At 46.7% G+C, this 23,342-nt stretch overlaps 1 protein-coding gene across 1 annotated transcript in view; it reads left to right on the top strand.

The window, feature by feature from the left end:
- ABCA5 (ATP binding cassette subfamily A member 5) overlaps positions 1 to 23,342 on the top strand; it is a 244,628-nt gene that overhangs the window by 194,527 nt on the left and 26,759 nt on the right. The window contains exons 27-29 of the mRNA XM_073559971.1: positions 10,767 to 10,838; positions 22,742 to 22,833; positions 22,927 to 23,044. Of these exons, the coding sequence (XP_073416072.1) occupies positions 10,767 to 10,838; positions 22,742 to 22,833; positions 22,927 to 23,044 (282 nt within the window). The remainder of the gene's footprint in view (positions 1 to 10,766; positions 10,839 to 22,741; positions 22,834 to 22,926; positions 23,045 to 23,342) is intronic.

The following is a 23,342-nucleotide window of genomic DNA, read 5'->3' as shown; positions in this document are numbered from 1 at the left end:
TGTGCGGTACTTGTACAGCTCAGTGCAGACGGACAATGCACGGAGGACTGAATAGTAGGAATAGTTATAGGGTCTCTCTCTTGGAGACCACAGTGCCGGGTACATGGAGCATATCCATTGTGGGGGTCTCATTAGTGACATGTACCCGTAGCTGTGAGCCACCCAGGACCCTGCAGGGCACAGTGACAGCAGCGGGGTGCTGGGCGCCATAAGGCTACACACACATGAATAGTCTCCACTGACGCTGCACTGGCCAAGTCACCAGCCCCAAGCATTGCCATCACACAGAGGCAGTGACAGCACCCAGCTGAGGAGAGCACTTACCTCACTCACGGCCACCTCGCAGTCGTCCCCATAGGTGAGCTCCAGTCCGGCGCTCATGGCTGCAGCCAGACTTCCTGCCTCTATGGCAGCGCACACATGGGAGAGCAGCAGGACGAGCCGCGCACATCCCCCGCTCCAGCCCCGCACAACTTCTGCTGCCGGCCGCACACATGTGAGTGACTCATAAAAAATACTGCTATAAAAAGGCTGCATTACTCTGCTAATGCAGCCTTTTTGTAGCTGTATTTTTTATGAGTCAGAGTCACTCACTCACATCATGGCCCAGCGCCAGCCCAGGCCCAGGGTCGCCACTCGCCAAGTCCGACTCGACCACTCACGCCATGCGCTCAAATTACAAATGGCCGCGGAAGCCAGGCTTCCTCCTGCTCCTGCTGCGGTCCGGGGGCGGGGCCTCGTCGACCGACGACGTGCAGCGTCACCACGTCGCGTCACGTTTTTAACCCCCGCTGCCTGCCGCCTTGCCAGAAAATTTAAAGGGCCGGCGGCAGGAAAAAAGAGGCTGACCCGCCGCCGCCAGCGGCCCATCACCTCTTGAAAATGGCGGCCCAGCAGGAAAATGCCCGGTTGGGTAAGTGGCCAATCCGGGCCTGCCTCCCCTCCTCCACACATCCCAGTACACAGACAGTGGGATCATAGAATCGTCGAGTTGGAAGGGACCTCCTGGGCCATCTGGTCCAACCCCCTGCTCAAAGCAGGATTCGCTAAATCATCCCAGTCAGATGTCTGTCCAGCCTCTGTTTGAAGACTTCCATTGAAGGAGAACTCACCACTTCTCGTGGCAGCCTGTTCCACTCATTGATCACTCTAACTGTCAAAAAGTTTTTTCTAATATCTAATCTGTGTCTCTTCCCATTCAGTTTCATCCCATTGCTTCTAGTCTTTCCTTGTGCAAATGAGAATAAAGTTGATCCTTCTGATGATCTCTGGGAATGTCAGGCTCAGTGGCTACATATATTAAGTTAAGAACCATAATCCAAAATATCCGTATGCACGGACACGTCTAGAGCATATGTAGAATATCCGCATTGTCAAGCGCACATTTGGGACATTTTGAATCCGGTCTCAAACCCAAATCAAACAACCACTTTGGAGTTCTATAAACCCTGTAGAGGATGTATAGTTGGGACAGACGATTGGGCTCACTAAGGGACAACTTAGGGATCATTTGCATTATTGATTCCCATTGGTCTGCCGAAATCCCACCTACTTGTTCCCATTTCATTAGCGCCGTTATCGGGTGACCTAATAGCACATTTGAAAGGAGTTCCCCATACACAAAAGAAATCAATCCTCTCGTGGATGTCAGCAGACCGAGCCTATTAATTACAGCATCATGATGTATAATAATAGGGCGCATGCAAGTCTGCAGTGTATAAGCATGCCTCACCTGTAAATACTGGTAGAATGTAGAGTGTTGAAGTGGGAAATCTCTTCGCAGGTCATCGAATGATTTGAAGACCCCCCCATTTATCAGCTGTGAAAGCCACCAGATACCCACACGTCGCCACTGCGCGAACCCTTTCAATGTCCTCAATTGCGGCAAATGCGGATTATCCCATATGGGAGCATACCTTGTGAACCCAGCAATTCCTCTTAAACTTTTGATTTTACCCCACACCTTAACCATAAGCATTACCGTCGGAAGTTTAGCTATCCAAGGTCTGAATTTATTCGCCTCAAACTTAGACAATAGAGGTCCCCGACCCCCAAGAAACTAGAGAATCCCTTGACCTCCCCCCATCTCCACTGATGCGTCTTCCGATCCCCCTGCTAGATGCTGACACTGAGAAGATAAAAAATATAACCAAGGGTCAGGCAATGCCAGCCCTCCCTCCTCCTTACCCCTTTGTAAGTGTTCTAACTTGATTCTCGCACCCTTTTTTAGCCAAATAAGTTCCCTGAAGAGTGCATTAATTTTAAAGAACCTATTTTGAGGAAGCCAAATCGGGGAGTTATGAAGAACATACAAAAGTTGTGGCATAATCACCATTTTCAACAGATTCACAATCCCCACCATTGACAGATGTAACTTAGCCCATGCCTTAATCTTTTGTTTAATCTTAGCTACAAGCGGTGAGACATTTAAACGCTCATAGTCTGGTATGTTATTAGATACATTAATACCCATGTATTTAAGGCACGACACTACCGGCACTTGTGGAACTCTGACCACAGTTGGGTCTAATGGGAAAATAGCAGACTTTTCCCAGTTTATAACTAGTCCCGAGACATCTCCAAATGAGGTAAGAAGTGACATTGCACTATTCAGTGATCTGTCAGGGTCCGCTAAGAACAAAAGAATATCATCTGCATAAAGAGCCACTTTCTCCTTCAATGTCCGGGTTAAAGGTCCTGTCACACTAAGCGATATCGCTAGCAATATCGCTATAACTTGTGACGTTCTAGCGATATTGCTAGCGATATCGCTGTGTGTCATACTTGCCTACGACCCGCTGCTTATCGCTGATCGCGCGAGAACGTCCTGGACCGTTTCTCGTCGTCAGCTTCCTGCGACGCTTCCTGTGGCGAGACGAGCGTGGATCCGGGCGGAAGGGCACAGGTGAGATGTCGCTGGTGAGATCTGCCTGTGTGGCAGCTCACTAGCGACCACTTAGCGATGTACCAGCGATCCTGACCGCGTCATATCGCTGGTTGGGATCGCTGGTACATCGCTAAGTGTGACAGTACCTTTAGTCTTATCCTCGAAGCCAAGGGCTCCACCGCCAGGGCAAAGAGCAGCGGAGATAGAGGGCAGCCCTGCCTCGTACCCCTGTGATGACGGAAGGGCCCAGACAGCAGTCCGTTCGCCCGCACTCTTGCCAATGGTGCAGAGTACAGAAGCTTAATCCAACCAATGAAGCCTGGACCGAAACCCATGCATTGAAGCGTGGCAAAAAGATATTTCCACTCCACGCTGTCAAATGCCTTAGCAGCATCAAGAGACAGGACCGCCCTCCTCCCCACATTATCCGCCCCCATCTGCATGTTAAGATACAATCTTCTAATATTTAGGGCCGTTGACTTACGAGGCATAAATCCTGTCTGATCCGGGTGTACTAAAGATTCCACTACCTTCGAAAGACGAGTGGCCAGTACCTTTGCTAATAATTTGATGTCTACTGTCAGAAGGGAAATTGGCCTGTACGAGGCCGAGAGGGTAGGATCGTTATCTTTTTTCAGTAAGACAGTAATAATAGCTTCCCGCATGGATGGCTGGAGGATCCCAAGTCCAAGACTATCATTAAGTGTAGTCAGCAGCAGTGGGAGTAATACCGACTTATATTTTTTATAGACTTCCACCAGCAGGCCATCCACCCCCGGTGCCTTGCCATTAGACCTAGTGCTCAAGGCCTCCTCAAGCTCATCCAAACCCAGGGGTTCGTCCAGCAAATTTCTGTCTGCGTCAGAGAGTCGTGAGAGCTTAGCTAATCCCAAAAAATCCTCAAGATCTTCCACGGAAGCCCCAGAATGAGAGGAATACAAGTTAATAAAGAAGGCCCCCAAAACTCCCAGGATTCCCGGCGCATCAGTAACAAGTGTCCCATTTTCACCACTGAGCCCAGGTATGAACGAGGACCCCTTTTTTGCTGACGTTATAACTGAGAGTAGGTGCCCCACACTTTCTGCATTTTCAAAGAATTGGGTCGATTGGAACATACGTTTCTGCGCTGCCACTTCCAGAGACATTTTGGTCACTCGCAACTGAGCATCCTTAAGTCTCTGTTGTGCACTGGGAGTGACCTGTATTGAAAAAGCCCGCTCTGCATCTTCCAATTCCTGGAGCAAAAGTTTGGATTTCATTCTAGAACTAGACTTAATCTTTGGAATCTCACGTATGAACATACCACGCAAATATGCCTTCAGAGACTCCCAAACCACCAGACTAGAAGCCGAGTTCTCATTAAACCCAAGAAATTCCTGTAATTCAGACGTGAATGAATCAGTCTTGTCCACTAGTTGTAGCCAAAACGGATTTAAACGCCAAAGCGGCCTATCTCGTGACATATTATTATTTCCTTTAATTATAATAGACAGGGGCGAATGGTCCGACACTGTCCTCGATAGATATTCAACATTCATAATTTTCCCCAGTATGAGACCGTCGCCCAGAGCCAAGTCGATACGAGACAGGGAGGAAAAAGTAGAGGAGAAACATGAGTACTGATATACCCCAGGATTCCTGCATCTTCACAAATCAGTTAAGGCTAGTTCGCGCAGGAGCGCCCCGAATGGTGTGCAGTTGCCTTCCGATTTTATAGGTACATGATTACCTCTATACCAATGGGCATCCAAAATGTTGTTAAAATCACCCATCACTAAATATGGGACTCTTGGAAAATCTCTCAAAAGTTAGGATTTTATATATGATTTTGCTACTTTATGGCGGAGGAATATATATATAGATATGAGTACCATCGTGACCGCAGACAACGTACAATACAAAAGAACAAATCGCCCCTCTTCATCTACCACCGCCCGATTACATGAAAATTGAGCACCCCGTCTAATTAGTATGCTAACACCTCTAGAGTACTGGGAATATGTAGAATGATATCCCGCCAATATCCACCTTTTATCCAGAATATTAAGTGTTTCACGTGTAAGGTGCGTCTCTTGCAAGCAAATTACAGTTGGTTTGCGGTCCATAATAAAAGAAAAAATCGCCTGTCTTTTTACTGGGGATTTCATCCCTCTAACATTCCAGCTAAGAATTTTAACGTCCCCCATAATTGGTATTTTTAAACTTAAACAACAATATCCAACTAATCTTAGCTAAATACATTTGGACATATGTGCACCTGTCAAAGGACCTAACACCCCCCCCCATTACCTCCCTCCCCCCCCTAATAACACATCCCAACGTAACTCTCAACTGTATTAGGCCCATCACAAAGAAGGACAATGTTATCCCCCTTAAAATGTATAACGCCAAATACCAGGCGCTTTAGTTCCTATCTCGCCCCCCACATATTTCAGGATAATGCCCCACAGCACAAAGCAACCATCTAGACACAGGAACAGCTCAAAACGTCCAAAAGATTCATGTTTCTTCACCACAGTCCTCCACCTCCCTTCTTAGATGTTGTTCGTTCAGATCCAACCATTCAGCTGCCTCTGTAGCTTCCAGAAAAAAATGAGATTTGTTCCCAACTTCGACCCGCAATTTGGTTGGGAAGATCATAGAGGTCAAGGGCCCTCAGCCGTTTTTTAATATCAACAAATTGAGCTCTCATTTTTTGCACTTTCGGTGAAAAATCCGGATAGAATGAAACTCTAGAACCATCAATAGTTAGATCAGGGTGGTCTCTTGAGAACCGAAGAATACTGTCCCTGTCTCTGTAGTGAAGTATTTTAGCCAGGATGGGTCTTGGTGGATGGCCAGGGGGACGAGCCGGGACCCTATGAGCGCGCTCCACCGCATACAAGTGAGTCAGATTGTGTGGCCCAACTTTTTCCTTTATCCAGGCTTCGATAAAAGTAGTAGGGTTTTTGCCCTCGCAGCGCTTCGGGACACCGACAATACGGACATTATTGCGTCTGGACCTGTTTTCGAGGTCATCCGTTTTATTCCATACAGCAGCAAAATCTTTTTTGAGCTCCTTATTATGCTGCGCAGAGTTAGAGACTGTATTTTCCACCACACCAACTCTTTTTTCTAATTGCCCAGTTCTGTCCTTAACTGTGTGGAGGTCATATTTTACATTCTGCATTGACTCCTGTAGAAAGCCCAGCTGAGTGCGCACATTAGTAATGGCTGATCCACTTTGCATAACAGCCACCAGCACGTCTTTTATAGTGGGTTCAGCAGGAACCTGCAACTACAGCGCTGTGAGCTGTTTCTTATTTTGCCTCACCAGTTCTCCCCAGCTAGCCAGAGCCTCCTGGTTCCTCCTCCTCTTCACTCATCCCCCGCTCTGTACCTTCTCCTCCGTGCCTGGATCTTCTCCAGCTGTTTGAGGAGATTCCTTCTCCACTTCCTCCACTTGGGCAAATCGCTGCAGACGAGCCGCTACTTCTCTATTTCTGGCTGCACTATCAGCTTCTGCATCTGCCAAAGCACGTGCTGAAGCAGCGGCGCCATCTTGGGAACCAGAGGCCATCTCTCCTGCAATCCTCTTTTGACCTTTTTTCGGCATGTTGCACGCAGGAATGCTCCCACGATGGCCCTACGAATTCCACCAGTCCCCAGGGCCTCTCCACAGGTAATTACCGGCTGTGCTGTGGGGATTTAGCAGCAGTAATTAACTAGGACATGAGGGAGCTCTGCAGGCACACGTCCTCCTCACATGCTGCTAGGCCACACCCCTATCAAATAAATTTTCTTTAGTTCTTTCTCCATCAAGACTGGTCATTCATTCTGAAAAATGAGAATTTTGAGAAGCAATGATCAGCCATAGAGGGAAAAAAAACATATTTCTCTGATAAGAAATATTACAAAGTTGAATATTTTTACATGTACTATTGATTTATGTAATAAAAATGAAAATGACAGGTACACTTTCCGACATCGGGCTTAATAGTACGCCGATGTCGAACACCCTCCCTTTGATGTGGGCTCTGGCAGTGAGCCCACATCTTTCCCAGCACATGTCTACTGTTTTGAACAGCTGACATGTGCCCGGAACAGCCGCGGGTGGAATCGCGATCCCCCCACAGGTATTAACCTGTTAAATGCCTCTGTCAAACTCTGACAGCGGCATTTAACATGTTCTTCCGGCAATTGTGCTGGAAATCCGCCCATCGGTAACCCCCGTCACGTGACTGCGGGTCACCGATGTGTTGGCATGACAACCAGAGCTCTCCTGCAGACCTCTATGGCTGTCACTGCTGGCTTGCTATGAGCGCCACCCAGTGGTCAGCGTTCATAGCAAGTGAGTAATTTACTACATACAGGCGATCTGATCATCGCCTGTATGTAGCAGAGCCAATCAGGTTAAGGCAGCTTCTAGTTTCCCATGGAGACTATTGAAGAATGACAAAAGGAAAAAAAAAAAAGTTTTTAAAAATATAAAAAAAAATAAAAGTTCAAATCACCCCCCTTTTGCCCAATTCAAAATAACACAATAAGAAACAATGAGAAAAAAAATCAAACATACACATATTTGGTATCGCCGCATTCCAAATTGCCTGATCCATCAATCAAAAAAAAAGAATTAACCTGATCGCTAAACTGCGTAGTGAGAAAAAAGTCAAAATGAATTGTTTGGTTGCCACGACATTGCATTTAAATGCAATAACGGGCGATCAAAAGATCATATCTGCACCAAAATGGTATCATTAAAAACGTCAGCTCGGCACACAAAAAATAAGCCCTCACCCAACACGAGATCACAAAAAATGGAGACGCTACGGGTCTCGGAAAATGGCACAATTTTTTTTTTTTAACAAAGTTTGGAATTTTTTTTCACCACTTAGATAAAAAAGAACCAAGACATGCTTGGTGTCTATGAACTCGTAATCACCTGGAGAATCATAATGGCAGGTCAGTTTTAGCATTTAGTGAATATTGTAAAAAAACAAAAAAAAAAACCCACAACTGTGGGATTGCACTTTTTTTGCAATTTCACCGCACTTTGAATTTTTTTCCCATTTTCCAGTACACAATATGTTAAAACCAATGGTGTTGTTCAAAAGTACAACTCATCCCGCAAAAAACAAGCCCTCACATGGCCATATTGACGGAAAAATAAAAAAGTTATGGCTCTGGGAAGAAGGGGAGCGAAAAAAGAGAGTGCAAAAACAAAAAAACCTCCGGTCAGGAAGGGGTTAAATATCTGGTCAGTATGGCTCTGGGAAAAGTTTCAGATTCAGTGGTTATTTATGCCAAACAGTCCAAACTTTGTGCATGTTTACCAAATGATACATATGCAATAGCAAAGTGCAGTAAATAAGAAAGAATCATTGTTTCTCCGACGGTGAAAAGTCACACACATCTGTCAGCATGTTTGCACATCTGCAGAGCAAATCTCTTCAAGATATATTTTATCAAGCATTACAGTTTAGCACATTAATGTAACACCTTATCACCTCCGCCTTCAAAATATAGTTACATTTCTTTCTTATTGGTATTGCTGCACCTTTTGTGAATGGTGCAGAGCTGCAATACCACACACAACTCAGACGGAAGTGGCTTTATTTTTGAAAGATGGTGTCCGAATGTGGAATAATCCTATAAAAGAATGAGTCCCATGAAATTTTGTATGCCCTAAACCTCTGTGAATGTGTGTGTAATGTAGTGTAAGTGAGTTAATGCTTCCTCCACACACTAATCAGAGATAACTGCAAAGAGGAGAACTGTGCAGCCATACAATTCCAGCCGCACAGTTCTCTGATAGGGCAGAATCTCTCTCCCCTGCCCAATCATTAATAAATCACTCCCATTACATTTTATGTCCTAAATCTGTTTATAGTGTAAGTGCATTAACATGCTTACCAATACTTACCCTAGTTTCCAGCGCCGTTCCAATCCTCTACTCACTCACGTGTGTCTAATTCTGATTTGCTGGATTACATTGGGATTTATGTGTTTTCTGGAAGTCACGTTTACAATGTGCAGTAAGTCTATGGACTGCCAATTCATAGGCTTATATTGTAAAAGTCACTTCCATCTTACACATAGCCCATATGTGATCCAGAGAGTCAAAATAGAAGTCATGTGAGCGAGAAGAGGATGGGAACAGCGCTAGAAAGTGGGGAAGATGGAGATCAGTGGGTATAATAATGCACTTATACTACATTACATACAAATGTACACAGATTTCCGGCATAAAAAATTAATGGGAGTGATTAATTAATGATTGGACAGAATATCTCTGCCTTCCCCAATCATAGAGAACTATGCAGATGTAATTGTATGTCTGCACAGTTCTCTCTGTCTCCTCTGCAGTTATAATAATAATAATCTTTATTTTTATATAGCGCTAACATATTCTGCAGCGCTTTACAGTTTGCACACATTATCATCACTGTCCCCGATGGGGCTCACAATCTAAATTCCCTAATAGTATGTCTTTAGAATGTGGGAGGAAACCCACGCAAACACGGGGAGAACATACAAACTCCTTGCAGATGTTGTCCTTGTTATCTCTATGATCAGTGCTGGGAGGAAGCAGGAGTCTGAGACAAGACCTTTACTGTAGACCACCACGGATGCTGGCATTAAATGCTTCACTGCCCTAAAGCGCCAGGGGCGCAGGAACCAGTCACTCGATTTATGCTTCCCAAACCCCTGGCAACATGACTCTAGTGACAAGTTCCCTTTAATCCCTTCACTGCCCTAGGACCCTTGGGATGGCCCATAACACCTTCAGTTTCTGATACCACATGTAGTGTTATCGGAGGCAATCAGCAGGCAATCGGAGGCAAGCAGTCCGGCTATTGGAAACAAGCACCATCTGTAGCCTTCTTGGTTGTGCTTCACCTTAGAAATAACTTATGTGTTCAGTTAAAGGGAACCTGTCATTCCCCCCCCCCCAGGCGTTTTTAAGTAAAAGAGACACCTTGTGCAGCACTAATGCTGCATTCTGACAAGGTGGCTCTTTTATTTGGCGTCCCTTCCACCGCATAAATAAGCGTTTTCAAAATTTGTCTGACATACCAGAAGTTTGACCGGGGGGCAGGTCTTTCCCCCTCGAACACAGACGCCTCACATCCATCAGTCATGTCCTCCTTTTGAATTTGGCGCCTCCTCCTCAGTATTCATTTCAATTCCTTGGGCCTGCGCTGTAATACCTTTTCTTGGGCATGCGCAGTTAGCGCTGCCAGTCCTCTGACATCACATGATGTCTGAGCTAACGCGCCTGCATAGACGCGCAGCCAGAGATCTCGCCCCACAGTCTCTTCTGATTTATTCACACTACGGGGCTGGGAATCGTGGGCATGCATAGTAGTTCTCTGCGGTTCTCCCTCAAATCCCTCCGCATCTTTCCTACTGTGCAGCGTCATAGGAGGAATCGTCAGCTCATCCCTAATTGACGATTCCTCCTATGACGCTTATTTTGAGGTGGAAGGGACGCCAAATAAAAGAGCCACCTTGAAAGAATGCAGCATTAGTGCTGCACAAGGTGACTCTTTTACTTAAAACCGCCTGGGGGGGTGACAGGTTCCCTTTAAGAGAAACAAAAGAAAGGTGGCACTCACCAACAGCTTTAGTAAAACAGTTGTTTATTTTGTCAGGAGCACCACTTTTTCTGATGTCTTTGACCAAATAAAGGACTATTTTCCTGAAACTGATGGGGAGTGCCACTTTTCTTTTGCTTCTCTTCACTGAACGCATAAGAAACCAGTGGTGCTGCCTGGCACAGGGGATTGAAGTGGGTTATAGGTTTGTTTTTCTTTACTTTCATAGTTCTGATTTTTTTGTTTTAGTCGCCATTTATAGTGACACAGGTTGTGCTTGTTCTCATTGGTATTTCTCACAGATGTCCTGGAAAGTGTCAGGAGATGAAAACAGCTACACGCAACTGGGAAGAGTGCTGGTGTCCGTCATATCTGTACGTAAGAGTGGTTACCTAATGTGTTACTTTAGGAAACTGCAAGGCATTAGCGTTCTTGGTGGACTGTTTAATGATTGTGTCGGGACACATAAGCGGCGTCTAATCCTACTGATTGAATACGGCACTTGTAAGATGTTCACACATGTAGTTTACTAGGGCATTTATGTTAAATGTCCGCAAAGTGTACTTCTCTTACCCTACAAAAAAAACCTTATACCTTAGCTGTATTGAATAATAAGCTGTGCATAGGCACAGAAATATACTTGAAAAAATAATTTAATTGAAAACGGGAAGGGACTAAATTGTTAGCTGCCAGAAGGGGAAGAAGACTGATTCTCGCCAGAGACTGCCCCCAGCTGCATAGCCACCAATAGAAGTAGCTTTCCAACCTGATTTTCAGGGGAGGTACAGAGGTTCTGCAGTAGCATGATAATACACTTGCAAAAAATCCCTCAGAGGAAGCAGGCAGGGGACATATCTGCCAGAGGAGGAAGGAGACAAATTTTGACCAGAGTCAACAGTCAACTGCAGAGCAGCCAGTGTAAGTAGCTTTCTACCTTGAGAGTCAGGGATCAAGCTGAGCTTTTGAAGTAGCGTGACAGTATAACTGAGAAAACTTCTTGTTCAGTTAAAGCAAGAATGGACTATATTGTTAGCTGCCACAGGGGGAAGAAGACTAATTCTGACCAGAGTTTGCCCTAAACAGCAGAGCAGCCAAAGTAATTAGCTATCTACTCTGATTGTCAGGTAATGAACTGAGCTTCTGCAGTAGAATGGATTATATTGTTAGCTGCCAGAATGGAAAGGAGACTAATTCTGTCCAGAGCCCACCCTTACCAACAAAGTAGCCAATGGAATTTGCCTTCAACCCTGATTGTCATGGGAAGAGCATAACTTCTGCAGTACATGGTAGTATATCCGAGACAACTCCTTTTTCAGTTAGAGCAATAATGATTATACTGTCAGCTTCCAAAGGAGGAAGAAGACTGATTCATCCCACAGCTGCTATTAACATCACAGGAGCCAATAGAAATAGTCTTCTGTCCTGCTTGTCATGGAAGGATCAGATTCTCTTCAGTATCATGGCACTATACCTGAGAAGATTTTTTCCTGAAGGAAAGCAAAAAGGGACTATATTAACTGCCAGAGGGGAGGAAAATGATTCTGTATAGGCCTGCCTTCAGCTGCAGAGCAGCCAGAAATTGGTTTCTAACCTAATTCTTGGGAAGAAGCATTGTCTCTTAAATGGCATGGCAGTACAAATGAGAAGCCTCCTTCTGCAAGGGTAGTAAGAAGATGTTATACTGTCAGCTGCCAGGGGAGAAAGGAGACTAAGTTTGTTCAAAGTCAATCCCTTGAATCAGAGTATTATTCCTTCATGACAATCAGGGCATATAGTTAAGTCTCTGCAGGATAATGGCAGTATGACTGAAAAAGTTTCCTTCTGTAAGGGTAGTAAGAAGGTGCTATACTGTCAGCTGCCAGAGCCTGCCCCAGCAGCAGTATGGGAAAGCACCAAAGCAAAAAAATGTTGAAATATTGAAAAGATATTTCTCTTTCGCCTCAATAGGGGACACAGACCTTGGGTGTTATGCTGCTGCCACTAGGAGGCTGACACTAAGTTGAGACAAAAAGTTAGCTCCTCTCCTGCAATTTTCACCCTCATGCTGGCTCCCAGTGAACCAGTTCATGCTTAGTGTCCATAGGAGGCACATTGGGGTCTGCTATTCAGAACATTCCTTTTTATTTTATTTTTCAATTTTTTTACTTTTTTGCTTTTTCTTCGCATGAAGTGGCGACGGAACCTTTCAAGGCTCCGATCTCAACAGGCGAGCACGTGGAGTGTCGTCTCCATGTATCCTCTCCTGTGATGTGGGATGCCATTGCCTGGGCTGATTTTAGGGACGACGGGTCCCTTAAAGGGCACCGATCTCCCCGCACCAGCAACAGACGAGCACATGGAGTGTCGCCTCCATGTATCCTCTTCTGCAGCCAGGCCTAATGCCGGACATGTGGCCCTGTCCACCCGGGGTCTTGAACTCCGTGGATGTACAGAGGCACCCCCTTTTGGCGTCTGTGTAGCCTCCACTGCATCACCACTGTTAAAGCGGATGATAGAAGGAGGCGAAAGGTTCCTCTCCACCTCCCTAACAAAGGGATGGTGGATGGAGGTTTTTTCCCCTGCACTGTCCACGCTGCAATACCTGACCTGACAGTAGAGTGTGCGCACTTTTCTCGGCGCTGAAACCCAGTCATCCGCGGTTACTCCATGCCGGGATGTGCACCAATGGTGAGTGGATCCAGTCGGCGGTGGGCCTCTGCAGTGGGATATTCAGCACTAGCCCCATGCTGACAAGCAGCCTCAGCCATGGCTTCCCTGTGGCCCCACCTCCCTGAGGTAACGCTCCGGCCAGCCGCAAAATTTAGGTCCCGGCTTAGGCCTAGTCATGGAGCACTCTCGAGGCTCCGCCCACCAGATAACGTCGGCACCATCGGTGTCTGGCCAGATTTATGTGCATTGGATGTCATGAGCCCTACACGTGGTGCGCTCCCCAAGAACAGCTCCCAGCGCAAATATGACACAAATGTCTGCGGGATTCCTTCCTAGAGCTCCATTCACGTGCTGCTGTGCTCGCTCCTCTGATTGTGTCTTGCTGCAGTGCGCTCCCCCCTGGCGTTCCCCTCTCCTGGTTAATGCTCATGCCGGCCTCAGAAATTTCGGCCCCGGCTTGAGCCTATTCACGGAGCAATCCCGGGGCTCCGCCCACCGGAAGACGCTGCACCCGTAGGCCCGGCCCCCGAATTGGTGCTTCTCGCTCTCTGTGAGACTTCCGGCCTCTGCAAATCCTGGGGGCCATCTTTGTCCACCCCGGTGATCTCTCAGGATACAGGGGATTACATGCCTGAATGCTGAGCAGTGCCCAACATAAAGAAGCGCATCACATCCACAGTAGATCACTGGAAGGCACTTGGCAGCATAGGTTCCTGGGATCAAAATCCCATCATGGATTTATCGGACCTGGAGCACCAACGGGCAACAGTCCTGGGTAAGTGCTCTGACCCTGCGTTCCCATTATTTTTCCCTGCAGAGGACACATGGATTAACAAGTAAGGGGGTGTTTTGTGGTACAGCCTCATTTTGAAGGGACTGGTATCTACACTGCACTATAGTCCTCCGAGTGGGCTTCGTCGCTGTCACAGCCCATGGCATCACTGGTCACAGCGATACAGTCCTTTCATGATCCCTCATCTATCAGTCAGGGTCTTCACCAGCCTACCTCGGATGACTCCTCCATATTTAACGCAGCACATTGGTTCAGTGGTTAGTGTTATGGTACTGCAGAACAGGACTAGGGTAGGAGGGGGGAAAACTGACCCTGCACTGCGGCTAGGCTGATATCCTGCGATGGAGTGGGCGACCCATTCCTTGTGAATAGACCCACCGACGATCCTAGGTTAAACTCAAGCGAAGACCTATAGATAGATCTTTTAGGGACCCCCTTCCCCCTAACGACTGGGTACAAAAACGGGTCACCTCCTAATAGAAAACAAAGAGAAGGCTGCAGAAACAAAGTGAAAACAGAAACTAAGACTAGCAGAACCAGAGGTCCTAGCACTGCAATCATTAAACACACAGAAGGCAAAGCAAAGCTCCAAGCCAGACTTCAAGCGGATTAACACTGTTGTCCAGCAAGGAATGGGAGACAGGTGCAGGTTAATAAAGGGTGATACAATCACCTGAACCAAGACAAACCCAGCACCAGGGGAAAAAGACCAGCAGCCAGAACACTACAAGAAAATGGCGGATAGTCACAAACTGAACAGATTCTAAAAGTTAGCACTACAGCCTTGCAGCCCTGGATCCTGGGTTCAGATCCCACCAAGGATCATGCGACTCGGTCAGCAGAGCGTGTTTTCAGGCGAAGAATCCACAGATTGCAGAGGGGGCGACTGATCCCTTCAGAGTTCCGTTCTCACAAAACCCACAACAAGCGGGAACACGGAGTCTCTCCTCCACGTTCCCTCTCTTACACTGTTCTTGTGTGTTATGGCCATGCCAGTGTTGTTCCAGGCTGACTGACCCCTGCAGGGTAACGTTCTTCCCACTCCAATACCAGATGGTAACCGTGAGTGCCGCCTCCGCCTACCCCCCGCTTTACCCAGACCCTTCTCTAGTTCTGGCTTAGGTCACATTGCGCTTTTTAAAAAGGTCAGCAGACTATAGAGGCGAGATACCTCCCTTTTTTCACTTGTTTTGCGGAAAGAATGGACACCTTCCTCCGCAAGCCGCAATCAGTTCTCCTGAGACAGGGTATATTAGCTGCATGCGTCTACCTGTGCTGCTCTTACTACATTAATGCCATCATCATCGATGGGCACTGTGATTCAAGGAATGCTGAACAGCCTCTGAGTTTTAAAGGTTCTTGACATACCCGCCTTATCAGAGCAAGCGTTTATTTAGAAAAATGCTGATTCAGCTTCTCTCTGGCGCCACAGGAGGAAAAGCGTAAACTCCTCCAGCAGAAGTCTACATGTCTTTTTTAGTCCTCATCAGGCACGTTTCCGGGTTTTTTCGTGGCATTTCTGGCCGAGCTAATGCATACATTTCTTCTGGCTCGGGGCGTTCTTCTCGTGGAGACAGGAGTTATCACAGGTCTCGTTTTTTAAAACCGACTAAGCTTAGTAGGACGGATTCAGGTAAACCAGATCTAGGGGACACAAGTCCCACAGATTTTTGGCCTATCTTGTCTACTCCAGTAGGGTAGGCAGATTTCTATTCCTATTTTCGTCTTATCTGACTCTCCATCGTTCTTAGAAGGGGCCAGAGACTAGGTGTCTTCTGGATACAAATTACGTTTTTTTCTTCTCTACCTCTGGCACGAAGAAAGATAAAACGGCACGACTCATCCTGGCACCTGTTTGTGGATATTCCGTTGTTTTCCTTCTCACCGAGAATTCCTGCACTTCGCCATTCGCGAACAGTATTTTTAAGTCACGGCTTTGCCCTTCGGCCTCGCTACTGCTCCCAGAGTGTCCTCAAAGGTCATTGCGACTGTCATGTCCATCTTGCACTCTCAGGGCGTGGTTATTCTACCCTTCTTGGGCAATACTCTTTCTCATCTGGGCTAGCTTATAAACTTATGCAAGTCTTCCCCTGTTTCAGCCCAGCAGATACCCCTTTTAGGAATAACCTTGGACACCTCCTGTGGAGGGTTGGTGATTCTCCCTCGAGACAAGGTCCTAGCCCTTCAACAAGGAGCCCGTGCACTTGGCCACTCATCCTCCCATTCCATCTGGTTTGTCATGAGAGTCCTGGGAAAAATGGTGGCAGCAATGGAAGCGGTCCTTTTCGCTCAGCTGCATCTCTGTCCCCTGCAGCATGTTCTTTTAGCAGCTTGAGACCGAAATTCGTTCTCCCTCAACTGCCGGTGCCGCTTGCCCATGCGGATCAGGCGGCTGTAAAGTGCTGCTGCAGTGCAGTACACGCAACCTCCACCAGTGGGTGATGGTGAGGGAAGAGAGATTGCACACACACAGCGTAGTAACACAGAGCAACAGCACAGGTCACAGGTAAGGAGATTGGCCAGTCTAGCCAAAGTCAGCAACTGTCAGGAGCAGAAGTACCAAGGGAGACAGCAAGTTCGTAGTCAGGGACGAGCAAGAAGTCAGGACCTACCAGAAACGTAATATCAGAAATGAGAATCCACCACCCGTTCCACCTCACACTCGGTCTGGCCATTTACTACAACAGGCGGTGGGAGCGAGGGAGACTCACCAGAGGAAGGCACCGATGGCTTCAGAAGCGCCTTATGGAATACATTGGGGATCCGCAACGACGGAGGCAATTGCAGGCGGAAGGCCACAGGATTAACCACCTCTAAAATTTCATAAGGGCCAATAAACTAGGGATCCAACTTAGCAGAAAGAATCGTCAATCTAATATTCTTGGTGGATAACCATATCTTATCCCCCACCTGGTAGGCTGGCCCCACAGAACGTCGTTTATCCGCAAAAAATTTATACTTCCCTGAGTCTCCCCAATGTTTTTCTGAACCTCCCCCCAGATCTCCCCCAACTGCAAAAAGGCCGAATCAGCCCCTGGACACCCCAAATCAATCCGTGAAAACTCAACAAAGTGAAGGTGAAACCCATAGTTGCAGAAGAACAGGGAAGTACCAGTGGACTGATTGACACGATTATTGAACGCACACTCTGCCATAGTTACCGCAGAGCACCAATCATCCTTTCTGGACGTAGCAAGACATCGCAATATCTGCTCCAAAGGCTGAATAGATCTTTCAGTCTGACCGATGGTCTCGGGATGGTAGACTGATGAAAAGGTCAGACTGAAACCCAGCCTTTTACAAAAAGCCCTCCAGAATTTTGCCACAAATTGCACCCCTCTATCAGACACCACACTGACAGGCACACTATGCAATCAGACCACATGCTCAATGAACAGTTTAGATAGAGTCTCAGCAAAGGTTAAAAATGCACCTGTTTGCTGAACCTATCAAAAACTACCCAGATCACGGTTTTGCCATTAGAGGGAGGAAGATCGGTGATAAAATCCATGTACAGATGAGTCCACGGTCTATCTGGAATTGGCAGTGGCATCAGTTCCCCGGCCGGCCCGTTACGAGAGGATTTAGCGCGAGCACACGTTTCACAGGAAGACACAAATCCATTGACATCAGAAGCCAATGAAGGCCACAAAACAACCTAGTAATGGCTTAACGTGTGGCCAAGATTCCAGGATGCCCACTCAGAGCTGAGTCATGGAACATCCGAAGCACCCTTAACCTTTACTGAACAGGCACAAATAGCTTATTATCAGGTATGGACGAAGGAGCAAGAGATTGGGCCTCACGAATCTCTTGTTCCAATGCTGAGGACACCACAGCCACCACCACTCCGTGCTGAAGGAAGGAGGTTCAGGAGGTGAAACTGGATTCAGGCTACGAGATAAAGCAGCAGCCTTCACATTCTTGGATCCGGGTCTGAAAGTAATAGAAAACTGAAATCAGGGAAAAAAGTGATCAACTTGCCTGTCTCGGAGTCAGATGTTTGGCGGACTCGATGTACAACAGGTTCTTGTGATCTGTAATGTCAGTGATACGATGGACAACCCCTTCCAAAAAATGCCTCCATTCTTCAAACGCCGATTTAATGGCCAATAGCTCACGGTTACCCACATCATAATTCCTCTCAGCAGAGTAAAATTTTCTCGAAAAGAAGGCACAGGGCCTTAAGTGAGTCAACGTGGTGGGCTCTTGGGACAACACAGCCCCCACTCCCACATCAGAGGCATCCACCTCTACGATAAATGGTTTAGACAAATCAGGTTTAAACAATACAGGGGCGGTCATGAAATAGTTTTTTAAAGAAGAAAACGTTGCCACAGCTGGAGCTGACCAGTTTTTAAGATCAGCCCCCTTACAAGTTAAATCCGTGAGTGGTTTGACAATCTGGGAAAACCCCTTGATGAATTTTCTATAATAAAAGGCGAAACCCAGAAAACGCTGAAGACCTTTGAGATCTCTGGGTTGCACCCAGTCCACAATAGCCTGTACCTTCATAGGGTCCATAACCCTCAGAAGACAAAATGATCCCTAGGAAGGACAATTCCTGAGCAAAGAATGAACACTTCTCTTGTTAAGCAAATAGTGAGTTCTCCCTAAGCTTCTGAAGAACCGCACGGAGGTGGCCCATGTGACTCTTTGTCAGAAGAATATATAAGAATGTCATCCAAATAAATTACCATGAAGCGCCCAATAAAATCAGAGATAACATGATTCATGAAATTTTGAAATACTGCTGGCGCGTTAGTTAGGCCAAAGGGCATAACCAAATTGTCAAACAGACCCTCAGAGGTGAGAAATGCAGTTTTCCACTCATCCCACTCCCGCATATGGATGAGATTGTTTGTTTGCCCCCCGGAGGTCCAACTTAGAAAACCACTTGGCCCTCCGACAATTAATTGTACAAATCAGGTATAAGTGGAAGGGGATAAGTGATTCTTATAGTGATTTTATTAAATTCTCGAAAATCGAGGCATGGTCGTAAACCACCATCCTTTTTCTTCATGAAAAAGAACCCCGCCGCCACAGGAGAGACAGCTGAATGTGGCCCTTACGGAGGCTATCAGAGATATACTCCTTCATAGCGGCCTGCTCGGGCAGAGAGATTGTACAGACGGGCTTTGGGCAATATGGCACCGGGAGTAAGATCAACAGCGCAATCGAATGGACAGTGTGGTGATAGAACCTCAGCCTCCTTTTCGGAGAACACATCCTCAAAGTCCTTCAGGTACTCCGGAATACCCTCCAGACTAACGGATAAAACCAATACAGAAACAAGACATTTCTTAGAACAATTGGGACCCCATTTAACAATGTGCCAAGATTCCCAATTAATCACAGGATTATGTAATTGCAACCAGGGTAACCCCAACACCAGTCCTGCTGGCAGATTGTCCATAACAAAGCATGAAATACGTTCCTGGTGCGAGGAACTCACTTTAAGGAGAAACTCCTCTGAAACAAATTTGATGCCATTCTTAGCCAGTGGTGTTTTGTCAATGGCAACAACATGGATAGGAGTCTCCAGCCTGACTGTCCCTAACTTAAACTGGACACCAAGTCAGAGTTAATAAAGTTCAAGGACGACCCGCAATCCACGAAGGCAAAAATGGACGTGGTGCCACTCCCACAACAAAGTTCCACTTGCAACAAAATTTTTGAAAATGGAGAAAAAGGTACCTGAGAGCCTGGGTGATCTCCCCGACAATCACCCAGACTCAGCCGCTTGTTGGTCGGTGGACAGGAGGAACAGTCCTTTTTCCAGTGTCCGGGATCTCCACAAAAAAACACAATTTTCCTACACGCTGCCGTCTCCTCTCTTTCTCCTCGAGGTTGGCAACCCCCACTTCCATAGGTTTAGACAGCGGCAAAACAATTGGACCAGCAGAGAGCAATGAAACCTCTCGCTGTGCGATACCGCTCGCACGCAGCCTCCGATCCATGCAGATAGCCTGAGTCATAGCTTCCTCCAATGAACTGGGAGGTGGATGGAGAGCCAGAGCGTCCTTCAGATTATCCGCCAGTCTACACCTGAACAGACTTCTTAGGACTGAGTCACCCCAGGACACTTCAGTGCACCAACGACGGAACTTGGAGCTGTACCTCTCGGCTGAGTGCTTTCCCTGAACCAGACCCATAATAGTGTCCTTAGTGTCCTCTGACACGGTCCGGTTCATCATAGATAAGTCCTAGGGCCTCAAAGAACCTATCTACTGACATCCGTTCAGGAGAAGACGGGGGGCAGCGAGAAAGCCCAAGATTGGGGACCCTCCCTAAGTAAGGCGATAATAATCCTTACCCGCTGAGTCTCATTCCCAGACGATCGAGGTCTCAAAGAAAAAAATTATTTACAACTCTCCCTGAACGAATGAAATTTATCTCTTACGCCAGAAAAGGTATCAGGAAGCTTAACCTGAATATCGGGAGATTGCACAACAACATCAACTGAATCCCCAGGTCGACTATCAGCATGATGGGTAGTTTTCTGCACAGTCTGAACAGTCTCAGTCAGTGTTTTCTGTAGGAGAGTATGAGACGTGACAAGGACCTGATGTTCCACCGAAAAACTCTGCATCTCATGTGTCAATCTAGAAACTTGATGCGCTTAGTTACCAAGCGGATCCATGACCAGAGAAAAAAAAAGCAAAATTCCCTTTAAATGTGTTGGGTCAGCTATAATGTAACGTGCTGCGGCATTGCAGTACAGCGCAACCTCCACCAGGGGGTGATGGTGAGGGATCATAGGTTGCACACACACAGCGTAGTAACACAGAGCAACAGCACATGTGTCACAGGTAATGAAAGAGTGGTCAGACTAGCTGAAGTCAGCAAACTGTCAGGAGCAGAAGTATCAAGGAAGACAGCAAGTGCGTAGTCAAGGACGAGCGAGGAGTCAGGACCTATCAGGAACGTAATATCAGAAACGGAAAAAACAGAAGCAGTCAAGAGATCAAGGCGGGTCATACAGAAGTCTAGGTAATCAGGGGCAGGAGGAACACTAAAGGAATACAGGTCAGAATCACTAGCTTGGAAGCTTGCAGTATAGCTGACGCTGGCCCGCAGGCTGCAGAGGACTGAAATAGCCCAGCTCGCTCCAGAACGTGGCAGAGGGGATTAACCCCTGCATGACCAGTCCAAAGAGAAGACCGCAGAAAGCAAACTCTGGATTGGATCATGACAGTGGCCCCTCAAGTGATGGACTTTGAGGTCTTCTCTTATCCAGGGAATATCCTTTTTCCGGGCTCAATGGCTAGTGGCTTCTACTGACGCAAGTCTCTTTAGCTGGGGAGCAGTCTTTCATCACCACACCACTCAGGAAGGCAGATCTACTCGAGAATCGAGCCTCCCGATCAATGTCTTGGAAATCCGAGCGATCTGGCTGGCCCTGCAGCAGTTCCTTATTTTCTGGCTGGTCACCCCATCCGAATTCAATCGCATATCGCCACGACTGTGGTATATAGCAATCATCAAAGGGGTAACCGCAGCAGGGCGGCCATGCACGAGGTAGCCCGCATTTCCGGATGGGCAGGGAGGAACCACTCGGTAATTTTTGTAGGACTCCAGGTGTGGATCTGCTGGCTTCAAGAGTGAATGCCAAGCCATCCAATTTCATAGTTCGATCTTGCAGTCCAAAGGCCTCGGGGTGGACGCATTGGTTACTCCATGGCATCAGTTTCGTTTTCCGTACGTGGTTCCCCCGTTTTTTCTTCCGACGGTCATTGGGAAGATCAAGGCAGAGGGGGTTCCAGTAGTCCTAGTCGCCCTGGATAGTCACGTCTGGTGTGGTATGCAGAGTTAGAGCAGATCGTCGTCGTTATCTCCTAGCAACTGCCCGATCATCCAGATCGGCTCTACCAAAGTCCTTACCTCGTCTGGTCCAGCACCAGCACATCGCGTGGAAACAGCTCTTCACGCACTACTTGTGGTGAGGGCTTTCAGCAGGTATGTCTCAAGGACGGTGCCCTTCCGTAAGTATCTTCAGGGCCACAATAGCCAGAGGGATTCACTGGGCTATTCAGGAGGCCTACTGCATCAGAGGTAAGCCTATCTCAGCAGGGATTAAGGCACACTCTCCTCGATCGGTGGGCACTTCTTGAGCCTTCGGCATCAGGTGTCAGCAAAATAGGTCTTCAAGGCTGTGACTTAGTCCAGTCTGCACACATTCTCAAAGCACTACAGTATTCACACTCAGACTCCTGCACATGCTCCCCTTGGCAGACGTATTCTGCGAGCGGTAGTGGCTCTTTTTTAATCAGTTAGTACATGGGGTACGATCTGTTATGTTGTTCCCCACCCAGAGACTGCTTTGGGGCGTCCCACGGTCTGTGTCCCCCAATGAGGTGAAGGAGAAATAGGGATTTTTGTGTACTCACCGTAAAATCCTTTTCTCAGAGCCAATCATTGGGGTACACAGCACCCACCCTGTTAGCCTTTCAGTTTGTTCTGCTTGTCTTTCGTTTGATGTGTTGTTCTCTGATATGATATTAAAAATCTCGATCTTTTTGTCTCAACTTACTGTCAGCCTCCAAGTGACAGCAGCATAACACCCACGGTCTGTGTCCCCAATGATTGGCTCAGATAAAAGGATTTTGCGGTTTGTGAGTACACAAAAATCCCTATTTTTCATCCTAGAAGTACTGCAAATTACTTTAAAATGGATTTTTAATATGAAAGTAACTCTTGGGATAACACCTTTAATCCAGTAAACTGCAACGATTCTTCCTTGTCCCAATTATGACTAACTCATTGTGAATAGTGAAGCATTACTGTTTCCAACGGGCACATGGAATTCTGATATACTGGTACATTTCTTTACAGCCCTATCTGCAGTGTGTGATCTTACTCCTAATTCTGGGTTACCTGGAGGTAAAGAATGGAGGCAAATCCATAAGGAAAGACCCTGTTTTCAGGTACGTGATTATATGTATACCAGCTATGAAAAGTGAGGACATTAGATGGAAAATTAGACTGCAAGTAAATGTTACACTGCATTTTCCTCGCAGGACAAAAGATAAGAAAAATAAGACGTGGAAGTTCACGGAGGTCCCTGAAGATGAGGACGAGGATGTGCGGGTGGAAAGAGCTAGGGTTGGCGAGTACATGGCATCAAACGGCTACGAGGTATGGCTATTAATACCTCGTAAGCAAAAAAAAAATTCTGGGACCATTTAATGCCCCCGGAATTTTCTTTTTTCCTTCCCTTATTTCAAAACCAGACACCTCCATATGAAGACTTGATTTTCTGCTGTAAAAATGACCTAGTGAAATAATTTCCAGGTCAGTATGATTATGAAGATGCCAAACTTGCCCAATTTATTTTTATATTTTAGTGAAAAAAATCTGAAATTTGTAGAAAAAAAATTGTCACTTTTTGAGACACGTAACTTTTTTTTTTTTTTGTCTCCATAGAGCTGGGTAG

Source organism: Dendrobates tinctorius, unplaced genomic scaffold (genome assembly GCF_039654945.1).
Source record: "Dendrobates tinctorius isolate UK_male_01 unplaced genomic scaffold, ASM3965494v1 ptg000014l, whole genome shotgun sequence".
Taxonomy (NCBI): domain Eukaryota; kingdom Metazoa; phylum Chordata; class Amphibia; order Anura; family Dendrobatidae; genus Dendrobates; species Dendrobates tinctorius.
The sequence above is the reverse complement of the archived record's forward strand: the minus strand, read 5'-3'. Positions and strand labels throughout refer to the sequence as shown.